Source organism: Osmerus mordax, chromosome 12, assembly GCF_038355195.1.
Source record: "Osmerus mordax isolate fOsmMor3 chromosome 12, fOsmMor3.pri, whole genome shotgun sequence".
Classification (NCBI taxonomy): domain Eukaryota; kingdom Metazoa; phylum Chordata; class Actinopteri; order Osmeriformes; family Osmeridae; genus Osmerus; species Osmerus mordax.
In genome coordinates this window covers 1912705-1930373 of record NC_090061.1, presented here as the reverse complement: position 1 = coordinate 1930373, position 17669 = coordinate 1912705, and the positions used below count along the sequence as shown (strand labels likewise).

The 17669-nt window shown below is 44.8% G+C and overlaps 2 protein-coding genes across 5 annotated transcripts in view; both read right to left on the bottom strand.

The window, feature by feature from the left end:
* Positions 1-1661: 1661 nt before the first annotated feature.
* On the bottom strand, positions 1662-5211 carry tdo2a (tryptophan 2,3-dioxygenase a). The gene is made up of 11 exons (XM_067247983.1): positions 4800-5211; positions 4586-4676; positions 4395-4465; positions 3962-4089; positions 3630-3816; positions 3305-3412; positions 3083-3194; positions 2800-2857; positions 2484-2563; positions 2074-2164; positions 1662-1874 (listed from the first exon to the last, which is right to left on the bottom strand). Exons 1-11 carry the CDS (start codon positions 4929-4931, stop codon positions 1721-1723), a joined length of 1212 nt encoding a protein of 403 aa, XP_067104084.1. The 5' UTR covers positions 4932-5211; the 3' UTR covers positions 1662-1720.
* A 5617-nt stretch (positions 5212-10828) lies between these two features.
* The window catches only part of si:dkey-237h12.3 (teneurin-3), an 85417-nt gene continuing 78576 nt past the window's right edge, over positions 10829-17669 (bottom strand). For all 4 annotated transcript variants that reach the window (XM_067248399.1, XM_067248398.1, XM_067248401.1 and 1 more), the window contains 6 exons: positions 17187-17362; positions 16181-16416; positions 15339-15635; positions 12449-14060; positions 12189-12319; positions 10829-11581 (listed from right to left, as the gene is read on the bottom strand). In XM_067248399.1, the coding sequence (XP_067104500.1) occupies positions 10829-11581; positions 12189-12319; positions 12449-14060; positions 15339-15635; positions 16181-16416; positions 17187-17362 (3205 nt within the window). The remainder of the gene's footprint in view (positions 11582-12188; positions 12320-12448; positions 14061-15338; positions 15636-16180; positions 16417-17186; positions 17363-17669) is intronic.

Below are 17669 nucleotides of genomic sequence, written 5' to 3'. Positions count from 1 at the left end.
TGTATTTTTGTATTTTCTGTAATATTTGTATTTTTGTATTTTTATATTGTAACGGCAACTTATATTTTATTGTATATTTAATTCTATTCTAATCCCACTTAGTACTGCTAGTTTATGTACCCTTAGTATAGTTAGTCCACATATTTAAATTTTAGGTATATGTTTATTGTATGCACCTTCCTGCCAAAGCAAATTCCTTGTCTGTGCAAACTTTCATGGCGAATAAATAAATCCCTTTCTGATTATTAAATGACATGAAGTGATTTGACATGTGCACCCTGAAGGTCACATGGAGGTAGATGCAGACTTTCACCTGAAGTGCTCACCAAGCAGTGTCATGGAAACCGTAGGCTAAGAAGGTCATGTTTACATTCTGTGTGTTTGCAATGTTTGTGCTTTGTCAGAACGTGCTTCAATGTGAACATGAACCCTGTAAGACCCAGTTTACAATTACAACATCACTTTTAGCTATCAAAAAAACACATTTGTAAATGTCTTTGTTTTTTTGAAAGACAACATTTACATAGCCAATGGGTTCTCTTGTCTTTTCTTGCAATGCCATTGGATAAATGTGGTCTTTCTAAAAAAAAAGAAATTATGAATTAGAGAGCTAAAAGTGACGTTGTCATTTTACAACTAGGGGTCTTACAGTGTATACATCTCCAGTATACAAACACATTTCAGTGCAGGAAGTGGGTGAAGGTTTCCTCCATCATAAAGCAATCACCATGTGACTGTCAGCTATCAAGGTTATGTTTGCATTCATATACTTTATTAAAGCATTTACACATTATAACATGCCAGAACATCTTTGAGGATCTCCGTTTCATAGAACAGTTAGTCCGTAATACAAAAAGCATTTCACCTTCTACAGTACAATAAGTAATGGAACAGTAGTGATCATCACAATTATTATGTATTTACAGCTATTATATATTTTCTGCATAAATATAGTAGAAAATCGTATTAACACTATATACTATATATAAACGGTATATATACTAAATAACACTTTTTTACATACACTATGTACATATTTAGTTCCTTTCACTTTGTTAGTCACACACGCCAGTACTGAACTTGAACAGTAACAGAGAGACAACAGCACCAGTGGGACTCAAGCTTTAGGAAACATCCCACTAGTCTAAAATGTCTTCTTCTCCATAAAACCTATTTTTTTGTTGTTTTTTTCCACCGAAAACCTGACAGGTGGAAAACAGTGATGGATGCTGTATGTTGGGCCCTCCAACCCACCACAAACACACACACACACACACACACACACATACACCTACACACACCTACCCACAAACACCTACCCTCACACACACACACCTACCCACAAACACACACACCTACCCACACACACACACACACACCTACCCACACACACACATCTACCCTCACACACAGACACCTACCCACGCACACACCCACAAACACACACACACACCTACCCTCACACACACACACCTACCCCCCCCCCCACACACACACACACCCACACACACACACACACACACACCTACCCTCACACACACACACTTACCCACACACACACACACTTACCCACCCACACACACACACACACCCCACACAGACAGACCTCTCCCCCATACACCTACATACCCCTCCCCCCCCTCCCTCACTGCTTTCCCCTTGTGCTGCGTTCTCAGATCGAGGACGGAGAAGAAGCCACATCGGACCACTGAGATGCCCCCTAGTCTGAGTCTTCACTGCTGCAGTAGGAGCTGTCGCAGTACTCGGCCGTGTACAGGAAGGTGTGGACGTTTGGGTTCAGCCTGGGCACCCAGTGACGCGGCACCAGGAACGTGGCCAGGTTGAACAGGTCCACAAACACTTTGTAGCGATCGCTGCATTGGGAAACAGAGAGAGTTAACGTCACTCGGGTCACAATCAATTCAATAGAAACTGTGGCGTTGTCGACTGTTGTGAAAACGAACAGGTCTTAGCGTGGTTTCCCTGGCAGTGAGTGTGTGCTGCTGTGCTGCTGTGCTGCGCTGCGGCGCTGTCAGAATGATGAATCGTTCCAGTAAAGCGTGAAGGACACACCTGACTGTGGAGCGCAGGTAGTGGTAACCAGATGATCCTCCTGTCCCTGCCTTGCTGCCAATCATCCGGTGCACCATGCATACGTGGTTATCTAGGACACAGGAGGCAAACGTGGTTATCTAGGACACAGGAGGCAAACGTGGTTATCTAGGACACAGGAGGGCGTACAGTTCACACCCCTTTGGATCAATGAGTGACCTGGGAAATACTTTTCTTGAGCAATCGAATGTCAAAGTGCGTTTTCTAGTCAGGTTTGTTGATTATGTATTTGTTTGAGGGAGGTTTAGTACTTTCAACAAGTTGGTTTTAATGCTTTTGCTCTTTACTTTCAGGAGGCACTTATGAGTTGCTTTAGATAATACTGTCTGCAAAATGACCGTATAATGTGGAAATTCAGGATATTCTCTTACATCTCCATTTTGTCATGAGCATGTCAATGTCCATCAGGGAGGTGAGGAGCTGGAAAGGCACTTGGAACCTGGGTTCCTCTCTGAGTCAAAGGAATGTTACAGAATGTTATTGGTTAAAGAACATTCTAGAACTGTACTGGTGAAAGGATGTTCCAGAATGTAAAGAACATTCTAGAACATTCTGTCTGTAGTGGTAAAAGGATGTTCTAGAATGGTAATGGATTAACAAATTAACAGTTCCAGAATAGTTTTGCCAACTAAAACTGTGGCAAAATGTAACCCTAAAAACAGTAAAACGTATTAAAAAAACGGTCACCTGTAGAAGTAGATCATCAGAGCTCCTTGGAGAGCCTTGTAAGACAGGCGCCTGTCACCTAGGAAAACACAGAAAACCTCTTGTATTTACTCACAGCATGTAAACCTGCCACTTAGATTATGGTGTTTAATGAATGCATCATTGGTTAGGAAAATTGGTTGACACCGGATAGATAGGAGAAAAACCTTTTTGCTTCAGAAACTTTGGGACTTTCCATTGATGTACAGTGTTGTATAACAATGGAACTGTAACTACCCATAATGCAACAGGTTTAAAACCTCACCTTTGCTCATCAAGTGCTCATGTATCTTCTCATCAAACAGAGAAGTGAAAAGTTCCTTCTTCTTGGTCAGTTCCTCCATCATCTCCTCCTTGTCCTCTAAATCTTGTACTTTCTGTCGAATTAAAAATATCTTAGTCTCGGTGCGAGCCACGGGTAATGTGAGGAGAAAAGGTGCATTCTTCTTGTCAATAACTTTCGATACCAGTATAAGTCAGGATATACCTCAATTTTCTCTTTTTCCAGTCGCAGTCCATCGAAAATGTTGATTTCCAACTTCTCCCAAAAGTTAAAGCCATCCTCTTCTAGACCTGGGGTCCTCTCGAGCCATTGCTGAACAACAATGAAAAGTATTAATCCCATTTTGAAAACACTGAAACTAAAGTTGTTGTTAAATGGTTTGCTAACCAACATAGTTGGAAACATTTACTTTTGATCATTGGTCTTCTACATTTCCTGTCTGGCTCTAACACTGACTGTCCAATAAAGCCATAAAAGGCAAAAAACAAATATTTTTAACAAAAGCTATGAAGTATGACAGAATATCTACCTCCACTAGTTTGAGTAGCGTAGGTTCCTTCTCAGAGCACAGCAACATCTCGCTTTCACGGCCTTTGAAGTTGTCCCTGTAATGGCGCCTGTTGTAAGGAACCCTCAGGTTGTCTGGGACCCCAATCTTGTTTTCCAACAGACGGAATTGTAGACTCTGAAATCCGGAAGCTGGGGTCAGGTACTCCCTACACACACATAAGCACACACACAGACATACGCACACACACAGACATTAAAATTGAGCTTTAAGTGCAAAATTGTAAAACTGTCAAAAAGGTTTATGGCATGATTATTTAGGTAAAGATTACCAAAGGTTATCTGTTTTCTCACCTAAAGTCAAAAAAATCCAAGGCTGTCATTGTCTCTAAGACTGAGAACTGGTCGACCAACAGTCTGAAGATCATTACGATCCTGTGTATACGAGTGTTGACCTTCAGCATGTTACGTTCATCACGGACCTGGAACATTAGGACAACCATCAAACAGTTAGGAAACAATTTGTTCCAAAAATAAGACCTTTGTTGTTAAAAAAAAAAACGACTTTTGAAAATGTCAAAGGTTTACTTTAGGGCTAGACTAACATTCTGGTTTCAGTTGAGATTTAATCAACTGTTTTTGAGGGAGGATCAGTTTCTTAACTCATTAAATTCTGCTAAACATCTTCAGACATCCAGTATTTATACACACATTATTGTTAAGCAACTGAAATTCCTGTGCCTCTATTGACATATTTCTCAGAAATGCCTTAGTATACACAACTCACATGTCCACTGATGAAAATTTCTCGTACTGAATCAAGCTCCCAAAGAATCTGTTTGAACCAGAGTTCATATGCTAAAATAGGAAAACATACTTGATGTTAATATTTTCACAAAAAAGAATGGATAGACTTGAAAATAGTTTCGTTATAGCAAAGTAAGCAAAATTGTTCTCACAACAGTAACATTGCTTCACCTTGATGAGTGACGATGAAAAGATGTTCATCGTGGATCTTGTTGCCTTTCAGTTCACTCTGAAGAACCTGGGCGGTCACCACCTTGTCCAACTGTAAACATACAAACATCAAACTTACTACAACTCTGCAAACTCGCTATTCAATCCTGTTGAATCCTGTAGAGTTTAGTAAAAGTTAGTTCAGGTCAACGGATGTTGGACAGGAAGGGTGTACCTGTAGGTAATCCCCGTAGATGATCCCTCCTTTGCTGGCGTTGTTGATACCAGCCTGAGAAGAATCATCTTCTTCATCCTTATTGGGAGGCTTGCTTTTAAACAACCTGTTGTGAGAACAGATAGGATTCATAGGTCACCTTGGTGTGTTTTCAGCATTGCCTCCTTCTACTATAATAACCAGTAAAGACGATGATTTGAAGCAAGTCACTAAAGTTATTGCAAGGTGTCGGAAAGCACCATTGATATTTTGTCAGAATTTTGTAATTATCAACAGTGAAAATGAGTTACTTCTTAAATAAATACAATGATTTGATAAAGTCATGATTATATTACATACAGGTGCCTCTTCTCCAGATATGGGCATCCACTCATGATCCACAGAGATAAAAGTGTTCCTTAGCCTTCGGTTTACTAAGGTCCTCTCAGAGACAAGTCATTTAAAGGCTCACCTCATCCAATCAGGCGTCGGAGTGTTCCACATCCGGCCCGCCTCGATATGCACCAACCACGTCTTTATTTGCTTTCAGGACATCCAGATGTACTTTGTTTTATTTGAGAAAGAGACACAACAGAAAGAAACTCTCCACATGCATCCAATGGCTTCCAGGTCACGCAGCATTTTTATACTGTATCTGAAATCATTAGTTTATCTGACTGGAAGATCAGACACTGTAGAGCAGTCCCTAACATGTTGATACCATGACAATAAACATACAAAATGACTGTACAAATAATTAATCTTATTTATTTTCTTATGTCCTCTCCATGTTTATTGTTTTCCTGTTTGGTCAAAAGACTTCCCTCTGAGGTTGAAGGTATTATTTTAAATATTATTAATACATTATTTTAATCCTATTTAATCAACCATAATTGAACAATAATTGTTTCACATGCAACAATCTTATTAACTGATAATCATCTATTTGTCAACAACAGGATTATATAATTCTCGTTTTTGATGCAAAGATAACATCAGGATCAAAGTCAAGAGTTGTCAAATATACTTATATAATGTCCCTTAGCCATGTCGTGTCTTTTATTGACTTAATCATGACTAAAACATACTCATTTGAGGACTATTGTGGACATTGGCTGTGTACGAATGATTTGCGAATGTTTGCCGTTTGGTTAATATGTATTCTTTGAGTCTCTTGACTTAGGAGGTTAACACAGTGCCTCCTTGTTTATTATGTTTTGTTTTCTGAGAATTGTCAAAACCTTGACAATGTTGCACCATCGACCCACTCCATTGATTGAACGCCACATTTTCAAATCATAACTTTCATATGAAGTTTGACACCATGTGTCATAAAGTACAATTAAGAAAATGTATGACCATGTTTCTTGTCATCGGCCTTTGGTAAAAAATGGCAGATCTGCCCCATGTACCAAGTCTCCCCTAGAGGGGGACAAGGTCTAAAGAATCACATTTGGGTCTCAAAACGGTCAAGACCAAGAAAAACGCTCCCAACTGTAGGTTAAGAAGGGATGCAACCAAAGTCAACAACAGTTTATAAAACACCCTCAGATTCCTCTTGCACGGTTCATTCCGCCAGTCAAACATCATTTAGTTTGAAAAGCATTTAACCCAGTTCCATCCGTAGGACACACATCGCACTCTAAACTCTCCCTGAAATCATTAGCTCTCTTGTTTTCACACAGTCTCTTTGTAGCACCCTTGGTGACGCGTCCCAAAGTCTAGACTGTCGTCAGAAGATCAGAGGGATGGTAACAAGCAACTATTTCTGGATCTGGACTTTGTGCAAGCTACATTTGATGTTGCAGAGGCAGCCTTAACAGAGGAAGCCCAAAATACTTTGTTCTTGTTCCTTTTTTGCTCCAGCTCACAAGCAGACACAGTCATTAGCAATGTGGGGTAAATTTTCAGACAGAAACCTGACTTAGTAAATTGATTGTCAACCAGGTTGTCAGATTATCCAGGGTTTGGTCATGCAGTGTCATTTTTGCTGTGGCATAATTGTTTACAATAGAGATAGGTCACCATGTTTGCACATATGATTGTCAAGGCATAAATCTGTCCCCATTTAAAAGAAAAAAGGACTTCAGCAGTGTGTCTCAAGGACGTGCGCTTCAAAGACAGCTTGCCAGCAGTGTGGCAACACCGTGTCAACACACGTCATGCAGCTCATGCTGTTTTGCTACCAGGTTGTGCTCAGAATACGTACTCTACAAAAACCTTCTGTGAAGTTTCTCTGGCCATGCAGGCTTGTTTCCAGATCAATGTGCTTCTTTAACATGGATGCCACTTGACAGATAAACACATGCTATGTGTGGGGACACAGAATTTGAAGGTCTCGAACGACAGGTGAATACACTATTTAGACACGTGTGTTGTGTTTTCAAATCACATGGAATATTACACAATTGTCCTTAAAACGATCCCGCTTCTGGAAAGTTCGATATCTGACAAAGCTCGCAGCTTCCCCCCCCCCCCTTGTGTTTATCTGTCATCAGTCAGAAACCTTGTCATCGGAATAGATGGCTTTCAGGACCTTGTGTTCAGACAATCACAAGGGTGGTCAGTATGTCAGAATGGTGGGAAAGGACCAGTGATTACTCTGCTCTGATAAAAGCTTTCAGCCGCATGCATTTGTCTCAGACGAAAATCATCCCTGATCTGATTATTCTACCAACAGGTCCTGGTCTAACGTTGTGTAAGCTTTCTGACAGTTCCACACAACTGATTTTGATCAGTGCGTATCTAAAGCGATGGGCAGTCTTTCAGATTTTTTCTGCATTCAAAAGGAACAACAGTCCACGTACAACAGCAGCTTAATGGAAGTCCGGGAGTTGAGTTGGGCTCCTGCAGAGTTTAAATAAAAAACGAAACTGCTTTCTAAAAAACCTTGATGGCAGTGAACCATGCATGCACTATACACCTTGTCAAATCCTGTGGTCTTTATTCAAATCAATAGGTGGCAGGTTCTATTGTGCGGAACGATCTCCAACGGTGCGTCGTGAATGACATCTGATTCCTAGTGTGCCTACCTTCGTGTTTGTGTCTGTAATGAACGCGAGTCAGATCAATAGAATTTCAGAACACGGGCGTCTCTCTGCTTATTGCATGATGCTGCCAGTCTTTGATGTTTTTGCAAAGTCGTGCCATTGCTTTTCCACCGCCTTTTGAAGTAGGCCAAGTCTCAGTGTTGTGATCAAATCTGCTGGTGCTTTGAAGGTGTCAGCTGTGGTCACAGTGTGAAACTGCAGTCGTTAGGATGAACTACATAGATGATAATTTTGGTGATGTCAGTTCTAGGACAGTTCAGCTATTCTCTCTGATGTTCACAAACATGTCCATAGCTGTAACGGTTTGATGTTGTGTCTGTTTGATTCTATATCTTCTGTGGTGATAGTATGGCACTGTAAGACTGGATTACTTAGGTTTTGGGCTGCTGTTAAATCAAAAAAGAAATCGATATGTTTCATTGTTTAGGGCAGTGGCTCCCAACCCTGGTCCTCAGGGAACACCTGTCCTGCATGTTTTAGATGTTTCTCTGCTCCAACACACCTGATTGCCCTGAGGACCAGGGTTGGGAACCACTGGGTTAGGGAATTAACACATTATGATACATAATGATTCCTAATATACTGTGCACAGATCATACCTGTCTCTTCTCACTAGTCTGTGATGCAGAGAAGAGAGACCGCTGAATTCCTCTCTTCTCTGAAGGTTTTCAAAGTAAAGTTTCAAGGGAGTCAGGTGGCTGAGCGGTGAGGGAATCGGGCTAGTAATCCGAAGGTTGCCAGTTCGATTCCCGGTCAAGCCAACTGACGTTGTGTCCTTGGGCAAGGCACTTCACCCTACTTGCCTCGGGGGAATGTCCCTGTACTTACTGTAAGTCGCTCTGGATAAGAGCGTCTGCTAAATGACTAAATGTAAATGTAAGTAATACCACCACTAGGGAGCATCAGAGCGCTGTTTAGCAAACTATCTGGGAAAAAATACAAATACAAATAAATGTAGATGCTCTAATATGATACATTTTGTGGATCAAGTACTTATGTGACTAAAATCTAGGGGGTTTCCACTAACAAGCAGAGCTCCTACTGACTGTTTCAGTCAGGGAATACTTTGGAGGTGACAATGTTGGATTAGGCTCAAGCACAACGACAGTTAGACAGTTTGTATTCTGTCATCTGATATAAACTGTTGGTCTTTGATCAACGGGTAATGACATTAGGGAGTGGAAGCAATTATTACAACCTCAAATGTAATTAAAAGTTCAGTTGGAAATTTTCCACAGAGAAGCTTATACCGCGAAACCCTGGGATTATGAGGATAGGCCCTCTTTTAGGAACTAGTCCTGTCTGAAATACAGGTTTGCAAATCGGTTCAGTCACAATTTACACATTTTAACTCAAAACAGCTTCAAGCCGCTGACTTCAAAGAATTCAAGGATTTTTCTTCAGTAGCTTCATAGATTTGATGACGTCATCTTAATCATTTTAAGTAAATTTTGGGGGATTTGGTCATGCAGAGCATTTTTGAAAGACACATTAGTAAAAGTAAACATGTTATTTTCCTACTTCCTGAACCTGTAGGAGAGACTTATTATAAAACAACACACACTCCCCCCTTTCACTTATAACAGGGTTTTTCTGAAAAACAAATCACAAGTCCACACTCTGGGATCCTCTAATAAAAAACAATGAAAAAAATTATGATTTTAATCTAGAAGTGCATTCATGATACAAAACACAAGCAATGGTAATAACCACTAACAATATACATATGGGTTCTATATAAGGACATCAAACACGTTTGTGTGATATGGGGGTCATGAAATATTTGTGTTAATCAATCATTCATCAGACAGGAAGCCAAGCGAGTGTGATAAGCATATTTAGAGTTTAAAGGTTCTTCTGAATGTTGTCTGACATTGAAATCTTACAGAACTGTCCACGGTACTTAGTTTGTATGTGTTGGGTTCTTGGAGATTGTATCTCGTACGTTCTTCCTCATCTTATGAGGGTATAAACACATTTCAGGCAAAAACTCTAGTTTTACTTCCCACTGTATATATCTACTATGCAGAATCAGGTGATCACAAATGAAAGGTAAACTAATCACTCTTGTATGTTTTATTTGTAACGTAAAAACACAACCAAAATTACTGCTTTTCTGACTAATAATGGATGGTTCTTCAGTATTCTTTTATATATATATATATATAAAAAAAAAAACGTACAAAAGCAAAATAACACACACTCGCACTTGCATAACTTACAAAACATGGTGTCCCTGTGCTCTGCATGAAAAATACTGTGTTGTATCTGAACTTCTGTCTCAGGGTGATGAGATCATTTAAAATGTCCTTGATTAGAAGGATCCAGACGATTTCTCATTAACAAAAGAGATACATTGGGCATACAAATCAAGTGAGTTATGTTTTTTTTTTAAGAAATTCAAAGGAAAATCCATCGGTTTGTATGTAGCCTATGGAGTGTTTCTTAAATTCATAGCATCAAGATTCAATGTCCTCAGTGAGACCAACCCTCAAAATCAAGGTTACTGAATTAAGACAAATATGTGTTACCTCTCACAGACCTACATTATTATATTTCCAGAGAAGTGCAGATATATGCATAATGTAAACATTTCATTTCATCCTTAAATATTTTCTTTTAAGTGTGCAACTTAAAAGACTGCATTTTTTTTTCGTAAAAAGAACAAACACCTAAATACTTAACTTTTCCTGGAAAATCCACCTATTTCTTCAGTCTCCTTTATCAAGAGTCCGTTTGTGTCCCTTTGTGCTACAGAGTGAACTGTCATGTCACTGCCATATTAAGCCTGTAGTAGTCATACAGGAACTCTGTAGTCTTTGCTAAACAATGCACAGCATTGCTTTCCTGTTCCATATACAAAACACACACACACACACCTCACTGGACACAAGTCACATGGACGCCTTCAACCGCGGCACAACCGCTCTCATTCAACCGCTGATCCTCCTTCGAAGTCGCCGCGTCGGTGTCTGCGGGCAGCGCATGCTCGAGAGTTCGTTACCTCTTCCCAATTTCACTTTGACGAAGGAAGTGAATGTTGTTGGCGCTGTCGGCCAGCTCAGGGTACTGCTCGATAGAGAGCACGTAGTACCCGTCGTAGCCCAGCACCTTCCCGCTGCTCAGAAGCTGCCTCTTCTCCCCCTCCGTCCATGGACGGATGCCCTCCTCCCCGTCCCGCACGCGCTGCTGTTCCCTGGCCCAGGCCCTCGCCAGCGCCCTCTGGCGGGCCAGCTCCACCACACGGCCCTTCTCCTCATCCACCGTGGAGCCGTAGCGCACGTGGAGAGCCAGCGGACCGCGGCGCACCTCCACGTCCGCGAAGCGGCGGGTCCGGCCGTCGACCACAGCGGTGGACTGAGACACACTGACGTTGACGCCGTTCTCCAGGGTCTTGTGGCCGCTGGTGAGGTGCAGTGCCGCCAGGTCGCCGTCCGGCAGACCCGGTTTGACAAAGTAATGCGTGTCGCGGCCCTCCACCGTGAAGTGAAGCTCCTCCAGATAGAAGGCGTTGTTGAGGATGGTGGCCACCTTGATGCAGTCCTCGTTGGCCACGTTGAGCGTGTGGGTGTGGGCGCTCCCTTTGTAAATGGCGAACATGACCGCCCTGCCAATGGGCGACCGGGCCGTGGAGAACCACAGCCAAGGTTTCTCCCCTCGGCGACCTGGACTGATATGGACCTCTGGTAGTCGCTCGAATGACAGAAGGGCTTTTGCCTGTCGGGTGACTTCCTGCTGGACCCCAGAGATGGACTGTGGAGAGAGGTCAGAGGCATGTGAACAAACACGGTGCCTCAGGACTCCTTTTAGGTGTGGCAGAAAGCTGCGTTTTCCCTCTTGAAAGAGGATGGTGCTTTCAAGCTGTGTATTCGTGAATAATATAGATTTTTTTCTTTGTCTGAGAATCTTGCATTGAGGGTCTGTGACATCACAGTAAGGTCTCAGCACCTTTGTAAGATGTCCAAAATGATTAACAGCAGAAAATGACCACACATTGCTATACAGTAAGAAACGAAATAAAATAAAAACAGAACTATTAAATAGATAGAGCCCACTACTTGTTTATCTGCAATGTTCTCTAATTAAAACTGCTGTGCTATACTATGGGATACATTGTAATCCAATTAAAAATAAGTGGTTATAGCAAAATATCGATCTAAGAGAAAGCTATTTTAGTGAAAAAACATTCTTGGCTTTGTTATCTCCTAGAAATGTATGTGTGTGTGTGTTATCACTTGTTTAAAAGTTTGGTTTCAACTATTAAAATAACCTAAGGTCTTTGATAACGCACCTGACATTCTTCATGTAACACAATCACACAGGAGTGATAAGTCATGTACGTTTCTTGATTATTACTAACCGGCAGATCATCCCAAAGTTGACTTTTAGTCAGTTCGTAGGAGGGTAGGGTCAGATCAAATTTCGGTACAGGAAATCCAGGGATGGTGTTGTGCAGATGGAATCCAAAAGTCACCAGCCAACTATTTACATCTGGAAGGGAAAAACATTGTTAAAATTTCAGTTGTAAACACATGCAGAGGCAAAAAAAACAATCTGTTTGAAATTCTCTGGCATCACGAACATCGTGCTGGTTACTCATCACAGCTAACGAGGCCTTACCTGAAACATACTCTCTGAGCTCATGCACCTTGCTGATGGGGTTGTTATTTCTGAACATGTACAGGTTGAAAGGTCCGGGTTCCTTGCCCACTTGTTTCCAGGTGGTGATGTCAGGGACGGTCCACCTGGCGGGCATGATGTCATAGTCCCGCTCCCCGAAATGCAACAGCTTGGTCAGAGGATCATAGAGGCCTCCGTGGAACCCCAGAACCAGCTGGAAGTCTGGGTTGGAGTCAAAGTACACTTCCCCGTAGGCGGTGTATTGGACCTGTTTGACCAGGAGCCCGTTACTGGTGAACACGGCCAGAGGAGTGCCTGTGTTGTCGCAGGCGATATAGAACTCCTCCCCACTGCTGATCTCCATGGCGAACTGGTGACCCTGCAGGTCGTAGTAGAGCGATGTGATCTCCGACGAGGAGTGATTGTAGACATGCGTGATCCGGCTCGGGTAGCTCAGGTCGGCGTAGAAGTACTGCAGGTGCTGTCCGAGGCTGGTTTTGGTGGACACTCTCCGGCCCAGCCCGTCATAGCGGTACTGGATGGTCCAGCCGTTGCCCTTGCTGTAGACGCGTACCAGGAGGCCCTTGGAGTTGTACTCAAAGATCTCAGACCCCCGCTGGCGGAGGAATCCGTCTTCGTCCATCCGGTACTGGACGTCTCCCAGACGGGTGATCCGGTCCCGCAGGTCATAGCGCAGGGGCAGCAGGCGGGCGCTGTTCCCAGGGTTCAGCAGGTGGAGGTTCCCGTTCAGGTCGTAGGTGTAGCGCCACGTGACCTTGTCGTTCAGGAACACCGTCTGCAGCTGCCCGTCCACGTCGTACTCGTAGCCGTACTTGGTGGTGTTGGCGAACGGGCCGATCTTGATCTCTCTCTTGGTGACCCGGCCCACGTCGTCGTACTGGAACGTGATCCAGTACATGAGCGAGCGGAAGATCTCGTACTGGATCTCCTTGATGCGTCCGTGGGCGTCAAAGTGCTTGGTGTAGGTCATGACCGCCGTCGAGATGATCTGGTTGATGTCGTAGTAGATGACGCCGAACTTCCCGAACTGTTCGACCTTCCCGGAGATGTCGTCGAACTGGTATAGGTCTATGGGCAGTGGGGTCTCGTTGATGACGCCCTGAACGCTGGTGACCCTCAGGCTGCCGTCGTAGGTGTAGTCGAAGCGGGCGTTCACCATCCCATCCTCGCTGAACCGGAAGATCTGCCGGTCCACCAGCGGGCCTACCTGCCGGTAGCGGATGGAGCAGATGAAACCTTCGCTCTGCAGGTTCACCGTCTTCAGCACACCCGCCGTCTCGTCGTACGTGAAGCTGACCCGCGTGCTGTCGTACAAAACCTCCCACAGCTTGTTCTGACGGCGGTACTTGTACAGAACGCGCCGGCCGGTGCCGAGGTGAGCCACGCGTAGGAGGAGGCCGTCCTCGCTGTAGTCCACGGCGACCGAGGCGTTGCTCTCGGGCGGGTGGTAGACGTTGCGGTAGTAGCCCACTGAGCGGATGGTCTGCATGGTGTAGCGCGCCACGCTGGGCATGGTGACCGCTGACAGGCGGTCCAGGGAGTCGAAGTCGAAGATGTACTGGCGCTGGCTGTGCAGCAGCAGAACCATGGACTGGAGGGGAGGTAGGAGGGGGAGGTAGGAGAGAGAAACGGGATTTGTAGGGGTTGGATTTAGGTGGCATCAAAGGAGCACTGACGTTTCAGAAATAGGTGTGTATACTCATTTCCGATATTGTGGTGATGGTTACATGTGAACAGATGGTGTTGTACGCTCTCTTGTTTGGTGATACAGGAAATGTACAGCAATGTTGTTTTATACTTGAAACTCAAAACGCCAGGGTTCAAATATACATATATACACAACTTAAATGTTTGTTAAAGAATTAAATGTTTAAATCAGTGTTTCTCTCCTAAACAGACATTTATTGGTTATTTAAAAGAGCCGAAGGCTGCATCTCAAATATATCAGACCTGATAAGAGTGTGTATACTATTCTTGGGAGACGTTTTCCATTAATTCATAATAAGCATTTTGGTCTCCAGAAGTGCTTCCAGTGGTTTGCCACCCATCCTGTGAAAGTGTCCTGGCCAGTCATGCGTTGTCACCGAGGTTAGCTCCCAGAGCTCTCACTGTGCCCCATGTTAACAATGTTGACATGGCATTTTACGGTCACGCAATGAGCACAAGGGCCAAGTGCTGAGAGATAGAAAGAGAGAGAGGGGGAAAGAGAGAGAGAGTTACAGAGAGAGAGGGGGAGAGAGAGAGAGAGAGAGGGGGGGGGAGAGAGAGAGAGAGAGAGAGAGAGAGAGAGAGGGGGAGAGAGAGAGATAGGGGGAAAGAGAGAGTTAGAGAGAGAGAGAGGGGGGGAGAGAGAGAGAGAGAGGGGGGGAGAGAGAGAGAGAGAGAGAGAGGGGGAGAGAGAGAGAGAGGGGGAAAGAGAGAGAGAGAGTTAGAGAGAGAGGGGGGGGGATAGAGAGAGAGAGGGGGGGATAGAGAGAGAGAGAGAGAGAGAGAGAGATACTTTGACGAGCTATGAAACACTCTGTCCTGTCACACTGGCAGATGTTTGCATGGTATTTTAAGTAATGAAGAAGTAAAAGAGTGGGCTATATGTTTGAGCCTGCCTGTGTGTTTGTGTCTGGGAAAGAGAGAGAGAGAGGAAGTGAAGAGTGGGACTGAAAAAACGACTGAAGGAGTGAAAGTGTGTCTGAATAGCCTGCTCTGAATAATGCACACCCCTATCCACATCTGAACGCTGGGTGCACTCTTTAAAGTTACAGTGGGCGCACTTTAGCACCACATTTTTCACCGCGAAGTGCTTGGCTGAGTGTTGATTCACGGACCCCCTTTCACAAAATCACTCGGCTGTAATCCACCAACCGCCCCTCACCTTTTCCAGGTAAGTGTAGCTCCAGGTCTTTCCGTCCGCAAACACGCGCGACACCAGGCGTCCTTGTGCGTCGTACTCGACCCTCTCCGTGGTGGGGCCTCTCTGGAGGGCGCTGATCTGACCGCTGCTGCTCCGGCTCACGTTGACCGGGAGCAGCTTGCTGCTGGGCTGCCACAGCACAGGGTGACCAGCCCCGTCGTACAGGATCTTCAGCAGGAACTTCCTGTGGTCGTCGTAGATCTTCTCCGTCCTCAGAGTGCGGTCGTAATCAACCGACAGGATGTTCCGGCCGTTCACCTGCTCGCGCGACGGGCGTCGTTTGGGGTCAGAACGGAAACAGAAACAAACATTAAGGGTAAGGGGGGGGGGGGGGGGGAACAAACGTTTGTGTCACAGAGGCAGGGCGGTAGCTTGTTTTGTCTTGCCACCTCTTTGAGGTGCGTTTAGTGTGACTGCTGCTCCCTGGCAGCCCCTACAAGAGCTTCATTAAACTGAGAGACACTCTGGCAATTGCTCAGGTGCTTTTAAATCAAACATCCCTAAATTTTGTTGGAGGCGAAAATTGCTGTGAAGGGAAAGTAAGTACCCATGTTAAGTTCATAACGTAAACCGTAAATTTATATGTCGAATTCAGAGGAGCAGCGGTAACATAAAAACGGGGGTTTGCTGAAGAAGCTAAGATTTATCATTTATCATTTATTTTGATTGCTCCTCTCACACACTTAACAAAAACATACACACAGTCCACATTAATAGCAAACAGATGCATCAGATTTAAAAAGAGCACAATAACTTAAAAATTAAAAATTAATACTCTGTGTAGTTGGATGACTCAGACTCACTCTAAGCTTGCGTCCGAACACGATGACTTTCCCCCGGGCCTGTTCCTTGCGGAAGCGCCACTCCACCAGGTTCTGCCCGCTATCCCCTGGCAAGCTCATGTTCCTCCGTGCCACGGTGGGGTTGGCGGCGCCCGACAGGATGTGCGGCTCTGTCTGGTAGTGGGTGTCCATCCCGTTGGCATAGGTCACCCTCAGAGAGTTATCGTAACCCACCTGGTAACTGCTCCTGCACTGGTCTGAAGACACGGAGAAGGCTCAGGATCATAACTCACGATACAGGGCGTTGTTATTGTGATGGAGCAACGATGCTCGAACAACTGATCAAACTAATCGCCTGCCGTGAGAAGCAGTAAAAGGTTACGGATGAAGAAGTGTCGTCCTCAACTCCACGATGCCGCGTAAACATTTCAAGTCTGCTACTTACCCCTGACATTCACCCCAGACGTTGAGGGCATAATCATTTTCCCTGTCAAACCGCCTACGATGATGCACTGCTTAAGCTTACTCAACATTGCTCCTGTGACCCCAGGGACGATGACAAACAACCGCCTTCGCAGGTGCTGCCTGAGCTGAGAGGTGACTAGGGGCCCAGAGTCGGATGGAGGGGAGAGCTGGGAGAGGCCTACCCTGAGCAGGATGGAGGGGAGAGCTGGGAGAGGCCTACCCTGAGCGGGATGGAGGGGATAGCTGGGAGAGGCCTACCCTGAGCGGGATGGAGGGGAGAGCTGGGAGAGGCCTACCCTGAGCAGGATGGAGGGGAGAGCTGGGAGAGGCCTACCCTGAGCAGGATGGAGGGGAGAGCTGGGAGAGGCCTACCCTGAGCGGGATGGAGGGGAGAGCTGGGAGAGGCCTACCCTGAGCGGGATGGAGGGGAGAGCTGGGAGAGGCCTACCCTGAGCAGGATGGAGGGGAGAGCTGGGAGAGGCCTACCCTGAGCAGGATGGAGGGGAGAGCTGGGAGAGGCCTACCCTGAGCAGGATGGAGGGGAGAGCTGGGAGAGGCCTACCCTGAGCCAGTGTGTAGAAGGCCCGGATGGAGGAGGCGTTGGTGGTGATGCTCAACTCCTCGTCGGTTAGAGAGCTCTCGATGTCCACCGTCAGAGCACTGTAGACGTCTGTGTAGAGGTTGCTCACCACTCCGGAGGGGAAAGTCACGTTCATCAGCCGCCCCTCGCTGTCATAGCTGGGGAGAGGACCGATGAGTCAGGGACAGACGGCACCGGCATGTCACAGGAACTGTCACTTATGTTCCCAGAGCATTCAAATCAAACACCCATTTAGTAATTTGTTATTGTATTATTATATGTTATATTATTGTACAATAATACATGAATATTAATTAAGATTACTTAATTATTATTTTGATTATGATTATTAATTAATTAATTAATAACATTAAGCTTAGGAACTAACAACTCTAAAGAGTGAGTATCCGATTTGCTGAATATAACTGGGTGAGAAATGATTGCTAATGCTTTTTCTCAGACCCA